Consider the following 23,487-nt stretch of genomic DNA (forward strand, 5'->3'; position numbering starts at 1 on the left):
CAAATTGGCTAAATTCTTTGAAGAGAAAATTCATAAAATTCTCGCCTCCCTACCTCCAGTCGACTCCAGTCTCAATGATGAGGGCTGCACTAAATCAGACCCAATCACCACTCACTTAAACTCTCTCGGCCCGGTAACTATCGAAGAGGTTTAAACTACGCTAGCTACAATCAAAAGCGGCTCCCCTAGCGACCCGGTGCCCCTACGTATTCTAAAAAATGTAGCTCCCACGATCACCCCTCCTCTAACAGACCTCATAACTCATCATTGCTCCAGGGAAAAGTCCCCCCCAGCTGGAAAGCGGCCGTCGTCAAGGCACTCTTAAAAAAACCTTCACTTGACCGCCTGGACCTGGCCAATTACAGGCCAATCTCCCTCCTCCCCGGAATCAGTAAAATTACTGAAAAGTTAGTCAATAAAAAGCTCTCACGGTTTCTGGAGTCTAACAACCTGCTCAGAAGCTCGCAAACCGGATTCCGCCCAGGTCAGGGCACGGACATCGCCCTGCTTGCGGCAGTGGAGGAGAACAGAGGCATTCTGGACGCAGGAGGATCAGTGGCAGTGATCCTCCTGGACCTCAGTGCGGCCTTCGACACTGTTAACCACCGAGTCCTAATCCAGCGACTCAGAGACATCGGTGTGAAGGGCACTGCCTTGACCTGGTTTGCATCATTTCTAGACCATAGTTCCTTCCAGGTCTGGGAGAACGACGCCCGCTCCCCTGTTACTCCCCTCCAAAGTGGAGTGCCCCAGGGCTCCTCATTAAGCCCGACATTATTTAATGTCTACATGTCCCCATTGGAGGAGGTGGTTATCCCGTTCGGAGTGAAAATCATCAGCTACGCCGATGACACTCAGTTAGTGGTGTCTCTATCACATCCCAACCACGAACCATCTAACCTCCATAGCTGCCTTTCCGAAATTCAGGGATGTATGAATAGCTCATCGCTGAAACTCAACGGATCCAAGACAGATATCCTACTCCTGGGTCAAAAGGGGCTCTCCCTTCCACTTAACATCTGGCCTGCTTGTCTGGGTGAACCCCCGGTCCCCAAGACCGAGATCAAGAGCCTGGGAATCTGGCTAGAAAAAGATCTGTCCTTCAAGACCCAAGCCAAAAAAATCGCTGGGACTTGCTTCGGGCTCCTTAAATCTATCAGGAAAATTCTGCCCCTGCTCCCTTTCGTCTCCCAGAAATTGCTCATCCAAGGCCTTATTCTCTCGAGGCTGGACTATAGCAATGCCATCTATCTGGGTGCCCCCGAAGCAACCTTCAACAAACTGCAAAGGATACAGAACGCCGCAGCCCGGCTTCTTACTAACACTCCGGCTAGATCCTCGGCCAAACTAGCTCTGAAGCACCTTCACTGGCCCCCAGTGAGAGAGCGAGTCAAATTTAAGGCTCTCTGTCTGTCCCATAAACTCCTGCAGGATAAAGGCCCCCCCATTCTCAAAACATTCATCAGGCCCTACAAAGTCACAAGATCCCTTCGCTCTAACCATGAACATCTTATTGCGATTCTCAGAGTAAAGCAGGCACGCACTGGCGGACGGCGTTTTTCTGTGAACGCAGCCCGATTATGGAACGCCCTCCCCCGTAATCTTAGGATGGAACCAGACTATCTCCGGTTCAGAAAATTTCTGAAAACACACCTATTCCCCTGATCCCCGTTTCTTTCTTCCGCTCTCTTCCTCAGACTTCCCCCCTCTCGACTGTCTTGGTCTTAGCGCTGGGATACTTACGGGTTACTATGCGCTCTACAAAACCCTATTAATAATAATAATAATAATAATAATAATAATAGTTGTGAAATAAAGCAATCTCTCTGTAACGTAGCAAGAAGATACTCCTTTGCAGTGTGTGCTGGACGATATAGTTGCTCTAGAGCTGTGTACATCAGGGTTTGTGGCATTGCTGGCTTGCCTGTAATCTCTTGCCTGTAAATGATAGCTGTTGGTGTTTCGGGGCAGGCTTGAAGTTCCCACAGCTCCCTTTCATGAGGGAGTACTTATTCTTGCAAATCACATAAATGTAACATTGATATCTCTGTATAATGGGGTGTTAATTCAATAGCATCCTGTTGCTTGCTTGTAATCATACCTAATGTGTCTTCATCATATTCATTAGAATTTGTGGATGCTTTAGCTGTTTATTTTGCAGCCCAGTCTGCTAGAGTGTTACCCCTGGAGATAAACCCTTGCTGATTGGTGTACGCTGCACATTTTATCACTGCTACTTTAGATGGAGGAGTTAGAGCTTTTATTAATTGAGGCAATACATCTTTGGCATTACAGGGGACCCATCAGATTTAAGAAATCCCATCCTTTGCCATCTGTGAATGCTAGATTGTACAATGGTGGTGATATATGCTGAATCTGAGTAAATGATGACCTTTAATCCCTCAGCTCACTGCAATGCTTTAATAATGGCCACTAATGCTGTAGCCTGTGCTGAAGAATGACCAGGTAGTGGCATCTGTCTAAAAGTTAGTAATGTATCAGATGGTCCCTACTGTTCAGCTCTTACAACTGCTGCTCCAGAATGTGTAATCCCAATTTCATGATCTATGAAAGTGGACCCATTAACAGAGAGCAAAATGCTCCCTGGGATGGGGTCTTCTCAACCTTACTTCCTTCGTCTGGTATGAAATTAGCACAGTCGTGTACTTGTTCATCGTCAGTAATTGCGTTTATAAAGAATGTTGCTGGGTTAACTGTGTGACAGAGAACCACTTGCAATGATGGTACTAAGAGTATTACTTTGCACCCAGATGCCCTATGTGTTGTGAGGGTGCTCTTGCCTCTTTGTAACATAGCAAATACTGCATACTCTCTACATACACTGTTGAAGGTGATCCCATCACTATGGTGGTGCATTTCTGGACCTCAAATGTTGCCACGCCAGTGCTTGCTCACATGGGTTGTGACCTTTCATGACATAATTGAGAAGCCCACTGTAGTAGGCAATTGGTTTCTGTCTCATGGATGTCTTTTGAGTCAGTACTGCCATCATTGTCATTCCATAACAATGACAGAAGTCAGAAGAGGTAGAATCTTTTGCTGTAGTCAGGTGTACTTAACACTGGGCGCACCTTGACGAAGGTTTGACTACAGGGGCTCTCCTTTACTCCCCCCCTGCCATGAAGCACATAGGGTTAAGTCTGTAGGGTACTAAAGACCCCTAAACAGCAGAGAGCGACAAAGGTCACCCCACCACAGGTTTTTTCTAACCACAGTGTTGGTAAGAGTGGAGCCCTGTATATATCTAAGTATCTAGGTCCTGATGAATGCCGAGTACCACTGTTGACACAAGGCAGAAACATGTGGACCCAACTCTACACGGCGAGGGGTTAATAACTTTCCCCATTTCGCCGTTAACTTGTTTTTCTACACCATACAGCCTCCTAGATCATTAAAAAGTAAATGAGGTCACTGTAATGGCTTTTAACTTCACTCACTCACTTCGGGCCCCCACTTAGTTAGATGTGCATCCCTGTCGTCAGGTGTATGCCAGCCCTCTATCAAACCGAATTTTTAGAGGGCGAGGACTGGCCAATGATGAAGCATGACACCAGGTGGTGTGTGAGGCCAGTCCTAAACTTTTTGTGAGATGTCTACACTCACATTCACATAACACTACTGAGCACACTTTAGGTCATTCTAATAGGAGCGGCCCCATCTATGTATAACAATTTGTGTTGGAGGCAGGCCGACTCCTATCACCCTGGTGAGCCTCTAGTTCCCTTCCCCAGTGACTCTGGGGCTAGTGTGCATTTATTGTACTTAACACTGGAGCATTTGTCATTGCTTTCTTTAGCTCCCGAAATTCTGTCTCTCTGACATCAGTCCAGTTATTTTGTTCCCATTGGTATAGGGCTCTTTTAGAGCGGTCAAAAGTGGTGCAGGCAGGGTGGCATAATCAAATACCCACTGTCTCACGTAATGCTCTCTGCTCAGTCAGATGTCACCTTCCTTCCATATTTGGATATTATCTCCTCCCAATAGGGATATCCACCTGCATATAATGGAATTTTTCTTTGTCCACTTTGTATCCTTTTTCTGCAAGCATGCAAAGGAGATCAATAGTATCACCTCTACATGTGTATACGGGAGGGACTACATACCAGAATGCCATCCACATACTGTAAAAGGGTGCTTTTACATTTTACAAATCCGTTTTCTCTGTTCTGTTAAAGATACTTGGAGACTCATAACAGCCTTGAGGGAGCCGAATACTGACTTTGTCTGTACTTAAACCCTGTTAAATACTGACTATCTGGGTGCCATGGAATGCTGAAAAATTGATTTTTCAAATCAATCACCGAAAAGTGGGTGGCATCCTTGTCAGTGTTTGTCAGTATGGCTGACGGGTCTGGTACCACCGGAAATCCTGGTATTACTGTATCGTTCAGGGGAAGAAAACTTGAATCATCCTCCAAGTTCCCCCTTAGTTTTAATTATTGGAAGAAATTTGGGTGTTACAGAGTGATGTTCTCTCATATATTACTCCCTGCTCAAATAACACCTGTATTGTGAGAATGATGCCTTCCTCTGCCTCTTTGGACAGAGGATACTGACACCCTGGGCAGTATCGATTCAAGTCTCAGTGTCATTTTCTGAGGCTCAGCTCCTTTATTCAGTCCCATGTGGTGGGGCCCCTTTGTCCACAGACCCTCTGGTACCATTGCCAAATCCTTTTCTCCCATTGTACTGTCTTTTGCATGTTTTGGCACCATCCAGTACGGCAACTGTACTCTAATGAGAATACCAGTTTCAAATTCCACTATCTCAATTGATAGGCTGTCATCAAACATTTCTTCAACTGATATGTCTCTCAATTTGACTCCTGGATCCGTAAACACTATTGATGCCGACGTTGCTGGCCTCCTGCCAAATGCTGTCAACAATGCATAACTTGGCCTTAATTCAAGGGCTAATATTTCAATCAACATGTCAGGTTCTTCTAGAGGATCCACAGGCCTGTCAAGTCTGAACAATAGTTATTTTGTTATCTGCACTGTCTTCACCAGTAGTGCTGGTGTATACGCTATCAAAACATAAATGCCACACAAAATGTCCTCTGTATCCACAGGAATTACTCTGACCTATTGTCGCAAGCCCTCATGAGCTATGATTGACAACATCCTACCTGGTGGGATACCAGGTGTATGACATACCATCATCCCATTTTCTAAATAAGAGAAGGTCATAGTCAGCTTACTCACCAGGTCTCTTCCAAGAATGTTGACCCGTACCTCTGGTTTCAATGGTCCTTCAATTTGCATGTCTCCTGCAGTTATGCTCGCTGATTCAGTAAAATGAACTGTCAGCCCCAAAATACCCTTGTGTGTGCATTGAATTGTGAGAAAGATGTAGTGTTCCTTTCCTATACAAGATTTGGTGGTTCCAGTGTCAATTAGTAAACTATAGGGATGACCTTCTATTGCTACCATCATAGTGGGTTCCTCATCTTACCTGTGGGCTACTGTTAGTACTGAACACATAATGGTTTTCTGTGGGCTCTTTCAATGAGTATAACTGTTGGTTGGTATCCCTCCCAACATTTGGGTTATGCATAAAATGTATTGTCTCCTTGTACCGTTACTCCTCCTATCTGGAACTGTGTTGGTCCTCCTGTAGTATTTCTGACAACAAGGGCTCTATTCTGTGTTATTTGTCCCTGTTGTGAGGTCCACTAAACCTGAGGGATCTATGAGGTCCCTGGGTTACTTGTTGTTGGGGAGCCCATTGCATCTGTTGCAGCCTCATCTGCCTCTTGGGACGATCCATCCCTGCGCTTGCTCATCGTTTTTTCTGTTCTACATTCCCTTGCAAAATGACCCATATTACCACAACAATAACACTGTTGTCCTACTCTATATCTTCGTTCTCGTCTTCCCTGTGCTGGCCCTTGGCCCCCTGACAAACCTCCTCCTCCCTTCCCCATGTTACTTACAGGCTGCCATCCTGGTGCCTACACCTGCGCTGGCCTTGCCACAGCCATTTGTGGTGCTGCCACAAGTGACCCTACTGTACTTGATTGTGTAAGTTTCTGTTGCAACAATTTAGCTGTAGCCCTCTCCTATCCTCTCCTTATCCTTCTCTTGTTTTCTCTTGAAATAATGTATTATATCGACTTGCATTTCTGGCTATGGTTTAGCCTCTATTTCCACTACTCAGTCTAGGCTTGCTTGTATATCTGTGGGCAGGCCCCCGTTTCAATTCCTTATAAAATAATATTACATTGCCTCCTGTGTTTTTCCAGTTACATCCTACTTTGTGTACCCATCATTTTTTTATTCTGGTGATGAATTCTGCAATGTCGGTTTTATGCTCTCTGCCATAAGGGAGCCAATGTCTGGTCTGTCTGGGTATGTCCACTGGAGTGCATCCCAGACATATTGATGGATATTGTTGAAGGATGACCCGTCAAACTGTGAATTTATTAATGTTATTTGAGGGAACCCTGCTCTGACAAAAATGGTATTTACTTTGCCTCCCACCAGAGAACTTAGCAAGGTTTTAACATTGTTCAAGGCGAGGTTCACTCCAGCGCTGTGTTTTTCAAAGCATCCTATCTATTTTACCGCTCCCTCAGACAGCGGGAGTAGTGCCCTGTTTAAATTCTCCTTTTTCATTTGTGGCCAAGAGAGGCATGTGGGCACTTGCCCATATTTGAAAATAAGGGGTAATTGAGTCATCGGTCAAGGATTTACTGGTTTTGGGCCTCACCTCTGGTCTATTGCTTTGAATCACTTTAGTTGGTTTGTCTATAGCATACTCCTCCCAGACCGCGAGGCACTATTGCATATAGGGGAAGGCTCAGTCTGGTTTGACCTGTCCCTGCAGTATACAATCATCAGCAGTTGCTAAACTGAAGGGATCAAAATGCTCCAGTCAGGGCCATAGGTTTCTCTGCCACCTTTGTAGTTCAACTTGCCAATTAATCCAAGAAGGGTTGGCAATAGTAACTACCCTCCTTCTGTTCTATTATCTCTATGGGTCTTAAATCTGACCTACTTTCTGAGATGTCCCCCACTGCCATTAGTAACCCCCGAGTAGGACGTGGGCAGAAATTATATTGGACCATTGTTAACAGTACTTTTGTATACTCTTCTTGTCTGAAGGGAAAGTTTTAATCATGTGTTCCAGAGAGTTCTCCATGGTCCCCTGAGGATGTGTGTGTGTTTCCTATGTGTAGTGGAAGTGTCCCTTTGTATGCCTCGCTTGTTTGCCCACACTCTTATGCCCCTTTTGGATCTGTCGTCTTCACTGATATATTTGTCTTTTACAAATATTGCTAACCTATGGCAGTGGTGAAAATGTGTTGATCTCATATAGTGTTCCCTTACTTCACATATATTGTTGTGGGACCAAATCGGTGAACATCAATCATACTTATCGAAAGTCTGTGTAATACTTGTTGCATAGTTATATCTGGGGCGGATGCATTTATGTGGGGTCTATGGGGATTTGCACCTGACGTAATGCATGTTACAAATTTATTATGAATATAAATTACTATTTGCGGTGCTCGAGGATGTGGTCTCTCACTCATGTTTTAAACTCCTAAATTGTGAATATCGGTGAGGAATGCATCAAGGAGAGGTGTGTTACATAGACACAGGGGTTCTCCATGGGCCCATTGGAATATAAATTGTAACTCAATAACATCTGTTAACGGCCACTATGAATCATCAGTTTCACTCATAGAGAATTAATATTTTGATTCCCTGTGCTTTTATCTGAGATAATATTTCCCCACTTCCAGGACACTTAACCCCTTGGATGCGTCGGACGCATGGGAGCTGTCCGACGCATCAGTGCTAATGTGCGTCGGATGGCTCCCGCATGTCCTACGCCATGGCGTAGGGAATCCCTCAGGTGTGGGCACCAGAGGGATTCCCTTTACCCTCCAAGAGCCTAGGGAGCTGGGGAAGAGCTTCCCCAGCTCCCGAGGCCCCCCCTGGTTTCCCTGAAATGACGATCAGCGCACACGTCGCGCTGATGTAATTTCAGTGAAACTGAAATGAGCCAAGAGGCTCATTTCAGTTTCCCTTTCTACGTGCTCAGGGGGCTATCTAAGCCCCCTGAGCACGTAGAAAGTCAGGAGCGGTATCGTTGGAAAGGGGAGAAACTCCCCTTTCCAATGGTATCCCTCCTTAGTGGATCCCTGCTTGGGGATCACCCCAGGATGGCAATCCCCAAGCAGGGATTCACCCACGAGGCACCAGAGAAGGGGAGCGGCCCCTTGGGCAAGGGCCTTTGCTCCCCCATATTAATTTGGGAACATTTAGTATTTCTGCCCCTCCCTGGGGGGCAAATGGAGCAGTATCCTGCAATCCGCCCCCCCAGGGGGACACAAAGCCCACTAGATACCAGGCATTATTTTTTTACACTATAGTTAGGGGTGGGGGCTGCCCAATATGGGCATGCCAATGCACCTAACCCTGGCCGCAAAATGACAGTCTTTCACATGGCTTGTGTGGATCATCCAAAGTTTCACTACCCCAGCTCCCCTGCAAACCTCAAATTTTGATGAAAAAATCACTTTTTCTCAAATTTCTGTGTGTGAAAGTTTTGGAATCTATGTGGATCCACACATTTCCTACCACCCAGCGTTCCCCCAGGTCTCCCGTTAAAAATGGCACCGCACTCGTATGGGTGGGCCAAGGACCCGTGACAGGCAAGGGCCCAAAACCTATTGAGGCGACATCAAAATTACCTATCACAAAACAACCTGGTTTTGCAAGGGGGATCCCATGAGATTTTGGCCCCGGGCACGGCGGCCATCTTTGAAAACTACCAAACCCACACATATCTGAAAACTAGACACCCGGGGGTCTCCAGCGAGGTATGGCTTGCGTGGATCCCCCAAAGTTTTCCTACCCAGAATGCCCTGCAAACCTCAAATTTAGCTGAAAAATTCAGTTTTTTCTCAGATTTCTGCGTGGGAAAGTTCTGAGATCTATGTGGATCCACACATTTCCTACCACCCAGCATTTCCCTAGGTCTCCTGATAAAAATGATACCTCACTCGCGTGGGTGGGTCAAGTTCCCGCGACAGGCAAGGGCACAAATCGTATTGAGGAGACATCAAAATGACCTATAACAAAACAACTTGGTTTTGCAAGGGGGGGTCACCTGGGTTTTTGGCCCTGGGCTCGGTGGCCATCTATAGAAACCTACCAAACCCACACATTTCTGAAAACTAGACACCCGGAGGAGTCCAGCAAGGTATGACTTGTGTGGATCCCTTAACGTTTTCCTACCCAGAACGCCCTGCAAACCTCAAATTTAGCTGAAAAAGTCAGTTTTTATCAAATTTCTGTGTAGAAAAGTTCTGGAATCTACATGGATCCACAAATTTCTGACCACCCAGCGTTCCCCTAGGTCTCCCGATAAAAATGATACCTCACTCGTGTGGGTGGGTCAAATACCTGCAACAGGCAAGGGCCCAAAACTTATTGAGGAGACATCAAAATGACCTATCATAAAACAACCTGGTTTTGCAAGGGGGTCACCTGGGTTTTTGGCCCCGTACTCGGCAGCCATCTTGGGAAACTACCAAACCCACACATTTCTGAAAGCTAGACACCCGAAGGAGTCCAGCGAGGTATGACTTGCATGGATCCCTCAACGTTTTCCTACCCAGAATGCCTTGCAAACCTCAAATTTAGCTGAAAAAATCACTTTGTTCTCAAATTTCTTTGTGGGAAAGTTCTGGAATCCACGTGGATCCACAAATTTCCTACCACCCAGCTGTCCCCCAGGTCTCCCGGGGCCAAAAACTCATGGGACCTCCTTGCAAAACCAGGTTGTTTTGTGATAGGTAATTTTGATGTCACCTCAATAGGTTTTGGGCCCTTGCCTGTCACGGGTACTTGACCCACCCACACAAGTGAGGTGCCCTTTTCTTGGGAGAAGTTGTGGAATGCGGGGTGAGTGGAATTTTGTGGATCCACACATATTCCAGAACTTTCAACCACAGAAATGTGAGGAAAATGTGTTTATTTGACACATTTTGAGGTTTGCAAGGGATTCTGGATAACAGAACCTGGTGAGAGCCAGACAAGTCACCCCATCCTAGATTCCCCTGGTTGTCTAGTTTTAAAAAATGTATAGGTGTGCTAGGTTTCCCCAGGTGACGGCAGAGCTAGGGTTCAAAACCTACAGCTAGGCACTTTGCAAAATAGTGTCAGTTTCACTGTGAGAATGTGGTGTGTCCACGTTGCGTTTTGGGCCATTTCCTGTCACAGGCACTAGGCCTACCCACAAAAGTGAGGTACCATTTTTCTTGGAAGACTTTGGGGAATGCGGGGTGAGTGGAAATTTGTGGATCCACACAGATTCCAGAACTTTCCACCACAGAAATGTGAGGAAAATGTTTCTTTTTTGTTTTTTTTTTACAAATTTTAAGTTTGCAAGGGATTCTGGGTAATAGAACTTGGTAAGAGCCAGTCAAGTCACCCCATCCTGGATTTCCCTGGGTGTCTAGTTTTCAAAAATGTATAGGTCTGCTAGGTTTTCCTAGCTGTCGACAGAGCTAGGGTTCAAAATCTACAGCTAGGTACTTTGCAAAAAAAGGGTCAGTTTGCACTGTGAAAATGTGGTGTGTCTACGTTGCGTTTTGGGCCGTTTCCTGTCGCGGGCACTAGGCCTACCACACAAGTGAGGTACTATTTTTCTCGGAAGACTTAGGGGAATGCGGGATTGGTGGAATTGTGTGGATCCACACAGATTCCAGAACTTTCCACCACAGAAATTAGAGGAAAATGTTGTTTTTTTGACAAATATTTAGGTTTACAAGGGATTCTGGGTAATAGAACCTGGTAAGAGCCAGTCAAGTCACCCCATCCTGGATTTCCCTGGGTATCTAATTTTCAAAAATGTATAGGTTTGCTAGGTTTCCCTAGGTGCCGGCAGAGCTAGGGTTCAAAAACTACAGCTAGGCACTTTGCAAAATAAGGGTCAGTTTTCACTGTAAAAATAAAGTGTGTCCACATTGCGTTTTGAGCCATTTCCTGTCGCTGGTACTAGGCCTACCCACACAAGTGAGGTACCATTTTTATCAGGAGACATAGGGTAAGGATTGTAGAGCAACTGTTATTACCTATCTATTTTGAGGTTTGCAAGGGATTCTGGCTAACAGAACCTGGTGAGAGCCAGACAAGTCACCCCATCCTGGATTCCCCTGGTTGTCTTGTTTACAAAAATGTATAGGTGTGCTAGGTTTCCCCAGGTGCCGGCAGAGGTAGGGTAAAAAATCTACAGCTAGGCAGTTTGCAAAAAAAGGGTCAGTTTTAACTGTGAAAATGTGGTGTGTCCACGTTGAGTTTTGGGCGATTTCCTGTCGCGGGCACTAGGCCTACCCACACAAGTGATGTACCAGTTTTTCTCTGAAGACTTTGGGTAACATGAGATGGGTGGAATTTTGTGGATCCAGACAGATTCCAGAACTTTTCACCACAGAAATATGAGGGAAATATGTGTTTTTTTAAAACACATTTTATAGTTTGCAAGGAAATCTGGGTGATAGAACCTGGTGAGAGCCAGTCATTTCACCTGGGTGTCTAGTTTTAAAAAATGTACAGGTTTGCTAGGGTTCCCTAGGTGCCGGCAGAGCTAGGGTTAAAAAACCACAGCTAGGCACTTTGCAAAAAAAGGGTCAGTTTTCACTGTAAAAATAAAGTGTGTCCACGTTGCGTTTTGAGCCATTTCCTGTCGCTGGCACTAGGCTTTCCCACACAAGTGAGGTACCATTTTTATCAGGAGACACAGGGTAAGGATTGTAGAGCAACTGTTATTACCTATCGACTTTCGGTGCATTTCTGCCTTCCAAATGAAAGACAATGTGTAAAAAAAATGACCTATAATTCTAATGCTAGTATGGGTACTCCCATTTTCGGAAATGTGCAAATATCTACTATTTTTAAACTCTATATTTTGTTCCAATTTCAGAAATACATAGGTGTCTCTCATACCGATTTTCCATGTATATATTTTCCCAAATGAATTGCTATATCTGGTACATGATAAAAAACCATTGCAAGATGCTGCTCACTTATTGGCTCTGGGTTCATCAGGTTATTTTTGAACCTACAAGTCCTATATATCCTCACAACCAGAAAGGTCTAGCGAATGTAACAGTATATTGCTTTCAAACAGCTGTCATGATTAGGAGAAGTTACAGGTGAAAACGTTTACACAAATGGCTGTTTTTCAAATTTAATTTTCAATTGTTCCTATATTCTACTGTTAGTTTCTATAAAGAAACCTTGAAGGATCTACACAAATGACCCATTGCTGCATTCAGAATTGTGTCTACTTTTTGTAAAATGTAAAAAGTGCCAAAACTGTGTAAAAAATGTTGGTTTTCTGACAAAAGTCTGTTTGTCTCTGAAAGTTGGGAAGATGGTGATTTCAGCACCACAACCCCTTTTTTTGATACCATTTGCAGGGAAAAAACAGACACTTTCATCTGTATCCCTTTTTTCTCACTTTCCCCCCCACCCAAAACAAATAGCTGCTTTTTGGCTAATTTCTTGGTCTCCTCCAGGGGATTACACAAACACTGAGTACCTTTAGAATCCCCATGATGTTGGAAGAATAGTTCGCAAATTTGGCGTGGACACCTTATGTAGTCAAAACGTTACAGGGGCCTAAGCGCAAACAACCCCAAATAGCCAAAAAAAGGCTTAGCACTGGGGGGAAAGAGCCTAGCAGTGAAGGGATCAAGGGGTTTGTATTTGAATATCAAAAATATTGCAAAGATCTTGCTGCCTTTCTTCCTCGCTTATATCTGAATGTATGACAACCGGCGGGGAACCCTGCCACTCCTCTATTTTCTGTCCCTCAAGATTATGGAATCCTGTACTCTTTATATAATCCTCCTTATTTATGGATCCAATTGCAACTAATACACTTTTTGGGTTTGCAACCAAGGGTCTGTTCATGCTCAGGGCAGCAACGACCATCCGACTGTCCCCTTACCTAGCTCTCAGACTCTCAAACTGATGCCTCAGCCTCGTCTACTTTTCCTCAAAGACGCCTTCCAAAAATACTAAACTTGGGAATTTGGAAGCCGGGCCTCTGACTAATTCAGAGTAAGTTTCAACACAAAAAGTACTGGCACACAGTAGCAAATATTAATTTTTGTTCTGGAATGGGTGGAGGGAGTGTGCTTTATCACAAACCACCAGCGCTCATTATATTAGTATCACCCCATCCAGTATGCTACAAAATTAAAAATTGTGTAAGTCAGTAAAGAAAGAATAAAAGAAGTGTGAAGTCAGTCCACAGATTGATAAGCTCTACACAAACCCTCAGTCATGAAGAGGTGAAAAAATGTGTAAAGAGAGAGAGAGTACCTCACGTGCGCACCACCAGAGGAGCTACTGGTTGGTTCTCACCAGCTTGCCCACGTCTATTTCATCATTGGTAACTCTCTCTCAAGAAAAGTGTGCAGTGTCCAGTGAGAAAAACACATAACACAAGACGGTGTAGTGTGAAAACAAAGAAACACACAAACTGTGCGAACAAGGACAGTAAAAAAAGGGGGGTTTTAGACTCTCAAATATTTGTTTATTCTGGTTAGGAGTCTATCCCACTGTTTAAAAACACAGCATGTTGCATACCTTGGTAATGACGGCCAACATGTTTCATTGCCAGTTAATTTGTGGCAAATTCATCAGGGCAAGAAGGGGTCAAGGATCACCTTCTCTGGACACACACCTTTAAAACGGACTGACAAACACAAAAAGACAACATACAGCTTGATTAGTTCAACGGGAGATATATTCACAGTGCATCCCAGAGATGGTTAGGATTATAAGCTCAGATACATTACCTAGTTGGAGCTATGGGCCCACATACCAGCCACCAACCAGTCGCAGGGGCGTTCTAACCTCTTTACTTTCGCCTTCCTGCTCTGAAAAGCACGACCGTTGTTAGTGCCTGCGTCTGTGAAAAAAGTATATCGATCATATATACCTAACAGGGCACGGTCCCTGATATATTGTCATTTATTGCTCCTAAGGCTCTCATGTATGCTTCACCCAACGGGTTGTAAGCTCTACACCTGTTTAAATTTCACCTGGCAGATCAGTAGAGAAACGGCAACGTACCTTGATCTTGACATCACTGTGGTTAATGATAGACTCAGCACCAGCGTTCATCATAAGCCTACTGACAAAAACTCCTTATTGCATTACCAGTCGTATCACCCTAGAGCTCTAAGGGATAACCTTCCGGTTGGCCAGTTTCTGAGATATCGCAGGAATTGTTCTTCTACAAGTGACTACCTGCATCAATCAGAAGTTTTGAGCATGAAATTGGCACATCGTGCTTACCCTAAGAGAATCATTACTAGAGCTCGTAAAAGGGCCCACAATACACCTAGGGAGGCCCTGCTTGAGAGGAACAAAAAGGAAGCAAGGGAGAGCCTGCCAGTAGTCCTGACGTTTGACCCTTTATTCTAACAAGATCAGACAAATAATAAAGAGACACTGGTCACTGCTATCAACTAGTGACTTTCAGATGCCCCAGCCCAGATTTGCGTTTAAAAGAACGCAAAACTTGAAAGACAGACTGGTGCACACGAGACCTGTTCATGGTAAGAAGAATGTAAGCCTTCCCCCAGGACATCATCCATGTGGTAGTTGCTCAGTGTGTGGACTGACGGAGAAAACAACTGAAATTACACTAGGTAGTGGGAGAACCTGGTTTCTCCGTCTGTTTACCAATTGCAATACATGCCATGTAATATACAGACTGACATGCCCATGTGGCTTACACTATATTGGTTTAACATCTAGAAAGGTCAAGGTACGCATACAGGAACATCTGAGCACGATCAGGGCCGGCAAGCTCACTACACGCTTGGTACAACATTATCGAGACCAGCAACATCACTTCAATTCTTAAAATGGGTCATTTTGGAGAAAGTTTTTGGCGACATTGGCGAAATAGACAAAAGATTGGCTGTGAAGGAAGCTCGCTGGATCTACTCAGAGAAGGGGGATACTATCGGTCTTAATGACCAAATTGAGTGGAACAAAGTGAGCAGATAGGTGGTCATTTGTAATTCTAGTATAACATCATGCAAATATGACCCTACTACCTGTGCCAATCCCTGACTTTCTATGCGTGGCATATCAAGTGTAGCCTAACACATAAAAGGTCTAGCCTTATGATCCGATGCGATTCATCTGGGGACTATGATTTCCCCTATGTGGTCTCCTCTGGGCACTGAGAATAAGTCACTTTTGATTGTTGAGGCCGCCTTTTGTAATCTATTATGGTGTCCCCGATCGCGTCCTTAAACCCGTGAGTGAGCTGTGTTTTGCAGTCTGGAGGATACTTGATTGAAAGAAACTTGAGCTGACTACATTCTTTTGGACCCAACATACTGTTAAGATGGCTGCCCATTTTTTCATTCTATGGTAGATATTGGTATTCATAAGGAATATATCCTTAGCATATGAGTTTTCAGCCCGATTAATGCGGGTGAGCTGGAAGGTCAAAATGCGTACCCTCAATGACCCTCCTGTGTCTGGGAATTATCTTTTCAACAGGGTCTACACTAATTGTAAATAGGACCTGACACAGTTCTAAGATGGCCGCCACATTTCCTAAGACCACCTAGATACGAGACTGAGAACCTTGGAGTCTCGCGAGATGGGGCTAGAGACGTTTTGAAAACAGACACAGGTGGGCTGTAACTCGTTCCAGTGCTGAGTTACCGCCTGGGTGTAAAGTTACAGGGTAAGCTGGGGGTGTACGAGACACTGAGAGAATGCTGCCCGCATTTCGAGCGATGCGTGGATGTTTCGGTATGTAGAACCTGAGCCTATTGCGAGCATGGCACGAGTTGGAGGGATGCTTTTAAGCTAGTTCGGGGGCATAGGAATATCCAGTGACGAGTTGGGTCCCCTGCAGGCACAGGATATAAATGGGTGAATCACCGCCAGTGTGCGTGGTCGAGTAGAGCTTACAACCCGTTGGGTGAAGCATACATGAGAGCCTTCGGAGCAATAAATGACAATATATCAGGGACCGTGCCCTGTTAGGTATATATGATCGATATACTTTTTTCACAGACGCAGGCACTAACAACGGTCGTGCTTTGCAGAGCAGGAAGGCGAAAGTAAAGAGGTTAGAACGCCCCTGCGACTGGTTGGTGGCTGGTATGTGGGCCCATAGCTCCAACTAGGTAATGGATCTGAGCTCATAATCCTAACCATCTCTGGGATGCACTGTGAATATATCTCCCGTTGAACTAATCAAGCTGTATGTTGTCTTTTTGTGTTTGTCAGTCCGTTTTAAAGGTGTGTGTCCAGAGAAGGTGATCCTTGACCCCTTCTTGCCCTGATGAATTTGCCACAAATTAACTGGCAATGAAACATGTTGGGCGTCATTACCAAGGTATGCAACATTCTGTGTTTTTAAACAGTGGGATAGACTCCTAACCAGAATAAACAAATATTTGAGAGTCTAAAACCCCCCTTTTTTTACTGTCCTTGTTCGCACAGTTTGTGTGTTTCTTTGTTTTCACACTACACCGTCTTGTGTTATGTGTTTTTCTCACTGGACACTACACACTTTTCTTGAGAGAGAGTTACCAATGATGAAATAGACGTGGGCAAGCTGGTGAGAACCAACCAGTAGCTCCTCTGGTGGTGCGCACGTGAGGTACTCTCTCTCTCTTTACACATTTTTTCACCTCTTCATGACTGAGGGTTTGTGTAGAGCTTATCAATCTGTGGACTGACTTCACACTTCTTTTATTCTTTCTTTACTGACTTACACAATTTTTAATTTTGTAGCATACTGGATGGGGTGATACTATATAATATAATGAGCGCTGGTGGTTTGTGATAAAGCACACTCCCTCCACCCATTCCAGAACAAAAATAAATATTTGCTACTGTGTGCCAATACTTTTTGTGTTAAAACTATTGTTGATTGGAGGGCGTTCTGGCACGTTTCCCCTCTTTAGCTCCTCTTGTTTGATTTAATTCAGAGTAAGGCCTGCCGGCGCAGATCAAATGACCATCTATTTATCATTTCAGAATTCACCTGCTTATTGCCCAGTCCCATCTTACTATTCTACACTAGTCCTCTGGATCTGAGATATCTGTGGCCACTCCCCAAAGGAATATCCCTTCCAGGAACTTTCCTCTGGGTAATACACAACTGCCTGTTATTCCTCCCTTCTATTTCAAATGGGAATCACCTCTACCTAAACCGCTGGTCTGTTCTGCGAATCACCACCATTTAATTTCTCATCACATCCTGAAAAAGGGAAAAAAACATGAATCATACATGCATTTCCTCATCCCTCTCTACTATGATTGCCAAAGAATCATGTAATTAGAAATCTAAGATATGAAGTCTGGCCATTACTCCCCCCTTTTGATAGGGGCCTGGGAACCCTACCTAACATTTTTGAATAGGCAGAATGTAGTATTAACTCGGTGTCTGCTTACCTGATGTATCTGCACAGTAATCTATTCAATCAGGGCAGGCAGCATGTCCCTCTGGAGCAGTCTGGGAAGGCAAGGTAGACTCCTGGCTGGCTCCACCAATGTTGTCAAAGAAAGAGAGACAACACAACTTCTGTTGGCAATAAAGTATAGAGTTTATGAAAACATGGCCAGGAGGTCAGCCAGCTCTGTGGAATTGGAAACTGATCTCAAACTACAACATAAGACACAGGGTCTTATATAGTCTCAAAATCGCAATGTGCCATTAATTCTATTAGCATATATAATCAAGCACTTGCACAAGCACATCAGTATTTTCTATAATTTTCGCAAGAAGCAATAGTGCCTGCAAAAACATTTAGCCACACATGACAGAATGTGACTCAAGTGCACGTTATTGATACATTTTCATGCACCCTACACTACCAGTGGCCTTGACTGTCTAGTGCTTTGAAGCCTTACAATCTTCTTCTCCCTACACGTCTACTGTTCTAAATATTTTGTCAGAGATGTCTCCTTGCACTGCTTGCTGTGGTGCATACTTTAACTTTCAATTTTTGCAGTGATTTCTAATTATATTTCTCTATCGACTAAAACGTATGTGTGCTTCCCCTCTCCATTCTTGCTCTCTCTTTTAGAATTGAAAACAGCTTGGGCCTGTGCTTTTCCTTTACCATGTACAATTCACCACTTCTTTCTACTGATGCATGCATTACCATTGGTAGGCTTTCTCCCTTTTCACCATTCTCTGTAACAGTATGAGGTGGATGAAAATGAGGAAGAGGGAGCACAACCAGAGAATGAAGAGACAGAGGGTCCTGGCCAGAGTCCTGAGCTTCCAGGAGAGCCCAAATGGACCTCCGCAGATGACTTGCATTACCTGGATTCCCAGGATGGAGGAGTGAGCAGTGTGTCTTCCAGGGCCAGACCCCACAGGAGCTCGAAGACAGGAAGAGATTGAGGAAACTCAAACTGGAGCTGGCCAGGCTAAGGATTGAGGAGAAGAGGCTGGCTCATGAGCTCGGTCTCAGGGAGCTGGTCATAAAAGCCAAGCAGGTGGAATTTGCCAATATTGGTGTCAGAAAACCAGCAATATCCACTGGAGAGGTGAGTATCCACATACCTAAGGACCTGGTGCAAAGTTAATGTGATAAGAGATGATATAGAGAAACGGTTCTCAGCATATGAGGTAGCTCATAGGGTACACAAGGTTCCATAGGAGTACTGGGGGGTAGCTTGTGGAGGTACATGCCCATGGTAGGCAGGGACACACTCCTTCCTGACACTTGAGGTAGAGGACCAAACCAAATATGCCACCACGAAGGCCATTCTTCCTAACAAATTTGGTTTTACCCCTGAGAAGTATAGACAGAGGTTCAGGGACAGTCACAATCCCCCAAACCACTCCTGGGTGGACTTTTTAGATTATTCAAGCAAGGCACTAAAGGCTCTTTGGCAGCAAAGTGGGTGGTTTTGTTGGGCTGTACAACCTAATTCTGAGGGAGCACATGCTCAATACCTGTTTTACGGAGCTACACTAACACCTGGTAGATGGCAAGCTTGCTGACCCTAAAAAGCTTGCTGAGGAGGTAGACCTCTGTGTCAGCACTAGAGTGTCCAAAAGGGTACTTGGCAGTGACCTCGAGAAGGGTATTTCATCTTTCCCCAAACAAAGTTAGGGGGAGGCCAAAGCAGACCAGGACAAGCCTCATATTAAGGGGAAAGGAAAGGGTTTGAAGTCCCTCTGAGAAGGAGAGAGTTCCTGATGAGCAGTGGCCCAGGGCACCCCATATCCAACCCTCTGCTTAAGAATTGTTCCCAGATAGGACCCAATCAAGGGGACTCTGTCTATTCAAAGAAACCACTTACTAGTGGGACCTCCACAGGGGCGGCCAATTTGGCCAATGGGCTAGGTAGTTTCTAGGGCAGGAGGTAGATTATACCTGCATCTCTCTTAGTTGGTGGGAAAACTCAGATGGTAGAATGGCGATCCCAGAGTCATGAATTCCACCAGGTCAAGGTGAATGAGGTTCCTGTCACTGCTCTGAGGGACACAGGAACCAGGCAGATCATGGCAGTGGAAAGGCTGGTTTCCTAGAGCAGTACATCAGTCAGGTGTGTAGGGTAACTGAGACCTAGGGGCAGGTGTTTGTCTGTCCCATGGCTGTGGTAAACTTGCGGTGGGGTGGGGAGATGACCCAGAGAAGGGTCATAGTTAGTCTCCTGTCCCATTGACTATATTCCGGGGAATGAGTTGCCATCAGTGAAAGAAAAGCTAGGAGGGGCTGCCATCCAGGGCATGCTGAAATCTCACACATCTGAGCATACTACTCCCAGATGGATTGTACAGAGGCCCAGATCAAGAGGTAGGGGAAGGAAGGACACACACCTAACTTTGCTCAGCCATAGGTCTTGGGCTGAGTGATCAGCCTCAGGCTACCACCCTTGGTATGATGGGAAAGAGAGTGGAAGAAGCTACGCCTGGTGCTTCTGCCTCCCACTCTGAGAAACCTCAGAGGTCAGAGATCCCGGGGAGGACTTGGGCCTGGCTCTTGACACTGACAGTTGCCAGTGGCCTCTGTTGGTTGCTGTTCTTATGGGCAGAGTTTTCCTTGGGCTGGAGACAGAAGTCTGATCCAAGGGGCGGGATGGGCCGTATCACTTTATTGGCAATGATGGTACTGTCTGCCTACTGGGATGAATCTATGAGTACGTTAAGGTTAGGTGCTGCACAGATGGCGTCTACAAATGACGAGAGGGGTTCTCCATGGATAAGTTCAGTGGCTCAAGTGAGTTTCGAAAGAGAAATCCAACTGAATTCAGAGGGGCATAAAACTGGCAACGACCTCTGCAGTAGAGGGCCATTGTCCATGTTCTATCGCCTAAGCAGGGAAGTCCATCAAGGTATTTATTAGTCTCCCCTGGCCGTAGGCTGGAGGAGGGTCATGATGGACCTGGCCCTTTCTACAGGGTAACCACCAAATATTTTGCCTTTCACGCTCCACCTTTTGCTGAATTTGTTTTTGTTGGCTTTACCAGTGCTACAGTGCTTGTACTCTCTCCTTAAAACATGGTTAAATTGGCTTGTAACTAATTGACTTATTTAATTTATTTGTAAGTCTTTTGTTGAGTGGTGAACCATATACCCAGTGTCTGTAAATTAAATGCGACTAGTGGGCCTGCAGCACTCATTGTGCTATCCACTTTAGTACCACCTTAAAACAACCATGTCCCAGGCCTGCCACTGTAGTCTGAATGCAGTTTTAAATTGCCATATTGACTTGCCATTGACGCCCCCTTGCCAAGCATTAAACTCTCCATTTATTACAAACAAGTCATCTCAAGGTAGGCCCCAGGTAGCCCACAGTGCAGGGTGTTATGCAATTAAATAGTTGGACAAGTATTTTTGAGTTTTACATTTCCTGGTAGTGAAAAACTCCCAAATGGGTTTTTCACTACTGTGATGCCCACCCCTCCCATGGGATAAAATTGGGATTCCTCGTTACATTTAATAAGCTGTAATTATAAATCTTTAGTGGTATATTCATATTTTTCATTAACATTTTAAAATGCCAGTTTTGGAAAACTACAGTTTCCTACCCGTAGCCCTTTGTGCCTGCAGCCTCTGTTGGGTCACATTCCTGGGTGTAGCTGACAGTTAGACTTTGTGAATTTCTCTCAGATAGTTACACAATAGAGGGATTAGGTGTTATACTTTTAGGCCATCTGCTGGCAGGATGGGGTGCAGAGCTCAGCACAACCCCAAATCACCTGAATAGCCTATGCTTTGCCCTCAAGAAAAGGACCTAACAACCCTGTATTGTCCCTGCAGCCAGCTTGGAGCCAGAGCAGGGGAGTCAGGACATTCTATGCACCTAAAAAAACCTTTCCAGAAGCTTCTCCCACCTTCCAGAAAACGGCTCCAGGGTATAACAATAGGATCATGGACCCACTCTTCAGTTCACTAATGGACCTGTGGAAGGACTCTCATATGACTGCCTGCTGACGTAACATGTTGTGCACTCTGCCAGGCTGCTGCTGTACCTGGAAGGACTTCTTTGCTGTCTAGAGCTTGCCTTTAACCCTCAGAGGGCAGCCCTGCTGTTGAGCCCTGCATCATTACCTGCACTCAGGATTGCCAGAAGTGACTCCAGGGCTGGTTTGCTGGCCTCCTGTTCAGAGCCACAGGGACATAAAAGGCTTCCACCATCTTGAACCTGCACCTTGACCCAGCCTTAGTGGGTACTGAACCACCAAAGTTGTGCCACACCAGTCCTGGAACCATGGTTGTGGTGCCAAAGGTGCCCCGATAACCAAGTACTAAAACTGAGGACTTTAAAAAAATGTGGCCAAAAAGTGCTATGAGAACCAGGAGGAGACCGGGAGCAACCGGCCCACGTATCCACCTGAGGTGCATCGCCAGTCGGATTGACTTTGCGGCTTCTCCCAATATGTTCTTCTCAGCAGGAAATCCTTTTCATCGGCCTCATGGAACTGTCTTCAGCTACAGCACTCTGCCTCGTCCCACTGAACTTTTTCGACTTCCATTTTGGCGACTAAATTCAAATGTAGAAATCTTCACCACAGCTTCAACCCAAGGCCATCCGACGATTACACTCCCTCCTTGGACAGTGCCTGCAGCCTTGCCCCACTGAACTTTACCTTCTCAGGCATTTTACTTCAAGAATTATTCTAAGTCCGAAGGTACGCACTGACCGGGTCTAATCCACTTCTTGTATCAAACTGTGCTCCATCCCAGTCAGCATTAACTTTCAACTTTGACTCGGCCTCACATGACTAGATGTCCACGGTTGGCACTTTGATCTTTTAGCTGCCAGATTTTACAAAAACATAAAAAATTCATAACTCTGGTTCTACTGATTGGATTTTTGTCATATGGTGTCAAATAATTTATTACATTTTACTCAACTTTCTAAATTGGTCTGGGAATTTTCTTCCATTTTGTTTTCACTTTATGACTGTTTGTGTGCTGAATAAATATTTAACACATTGCCTCTAAGTTAAGACAGACAGCTTTTTGTGCCGAGCTACTCAGGGTTGAGCACAGGTTGATTGAGTGACTTTTTGTGGTTCACCCTGCAACGGCTTGTGGATGTTGCTTGAGCAGGGCTAACACCTCATTCAACCAACAATGCAATTTCTCACATTCAGTCTCTGCTTTCAGTCCGTACCAAACCCTTTCCCCAGGTCTGCTTTTAATCAACATATTCCTTTATTTCTTTTGTGTGTGGTTCACGCTGAATACGGAGAAATGTGAAAAACTATATCACTCTTGTTGGATCCAGAATTCACATTACTACATTTTGACAAATAGGACATCTCGGAAACCCATATAATTAATAACAATATGAAATCAGACACTATGTTAAGAAAAGATAAAGCTGTGTATGATGATAGTGCTTTGGAAAATAATAGTAAAAAGGAAGTAAAATGGCAGATAGCCATTCAGAAAACACAAAAGACCTAAAGAGTGAGCGTACTAACAGTTCAGGGATTCCCTTCCAATCTATTTAACTATAGTTTGAATGTAACCCAATCACCGTCACATTAAAATTTTCCACGCACCATAATGGAATACTAGTGTGATGATGACGCAGACTATAACTTGACAGATGATCGCCTGACATTTACTTTACATCAAAGTTGCTGATAATAAAGTGCAATCTATATTTCATTGGCAATTCATTACCTTGAATATTGCTGGCCTTCAGTGACACTTATAAGAATTGTTACAGCCATACTCAATAATATTAATGTTAGAGACCTGGCATTTTACCGGGCTTATCCCAGACTTGTTTCTTTTTTCTTTTGGCCTCCTGTTTTTGACCCATTTTTCACAGGTGTTAGGGCTCTGGGCGCTTTACCACTGCCGATCAGTGCTAAAGTGCATATGCTCTTCGAGTAAATTGTGATTCTGATTGGTAATCCATGATTGGTATATTTGATTTACTGGTAAGTCCCTAGCAAAGTACACTGAATA

At 44.8% G+C, this 23,487-nt stretch overlaps 1 protein-coding gene across 1 annotated transcript in view; it reads left to right on the forward strand.

Annotated features, from left to right (window-relative positions):
• Nucleotides 1-789: 789 nt before the first annotated feature.
• The window catches only part of LOC146782686 (vomeronasal type-2 receptor 1-like), a 71,587-nt gene continuing 48,889 nt past the window's right edge, over nt 790-23,487 (forward strand). Inside the window, exons 1-2 of the mRNA XM_085637180.1 lie at nt 790-1,377; nt 18,244-18,387. Of these exons, the coding sequence (XP_085493306.1) occupies nt 790-1,377; nt 18,244-18,387 (732 nt within the window). The remainder of the gene's footprint in view (nt 1,378-18,243; nt 18,388-23,487) is intronic.

This window comes from Triturus cristatus, chromosome 12 (assembly GCF_964204655.1).
Source record: "Triturus cristatus chromosome 12, aTriCri1.1, whole genome shotgun sequence".
Lineage (NCBI taxonomy): Eukaryota > Metazoa > Chordata > Amphibia > Caudata > Salamandridae > Triturus > Triturus cristatus.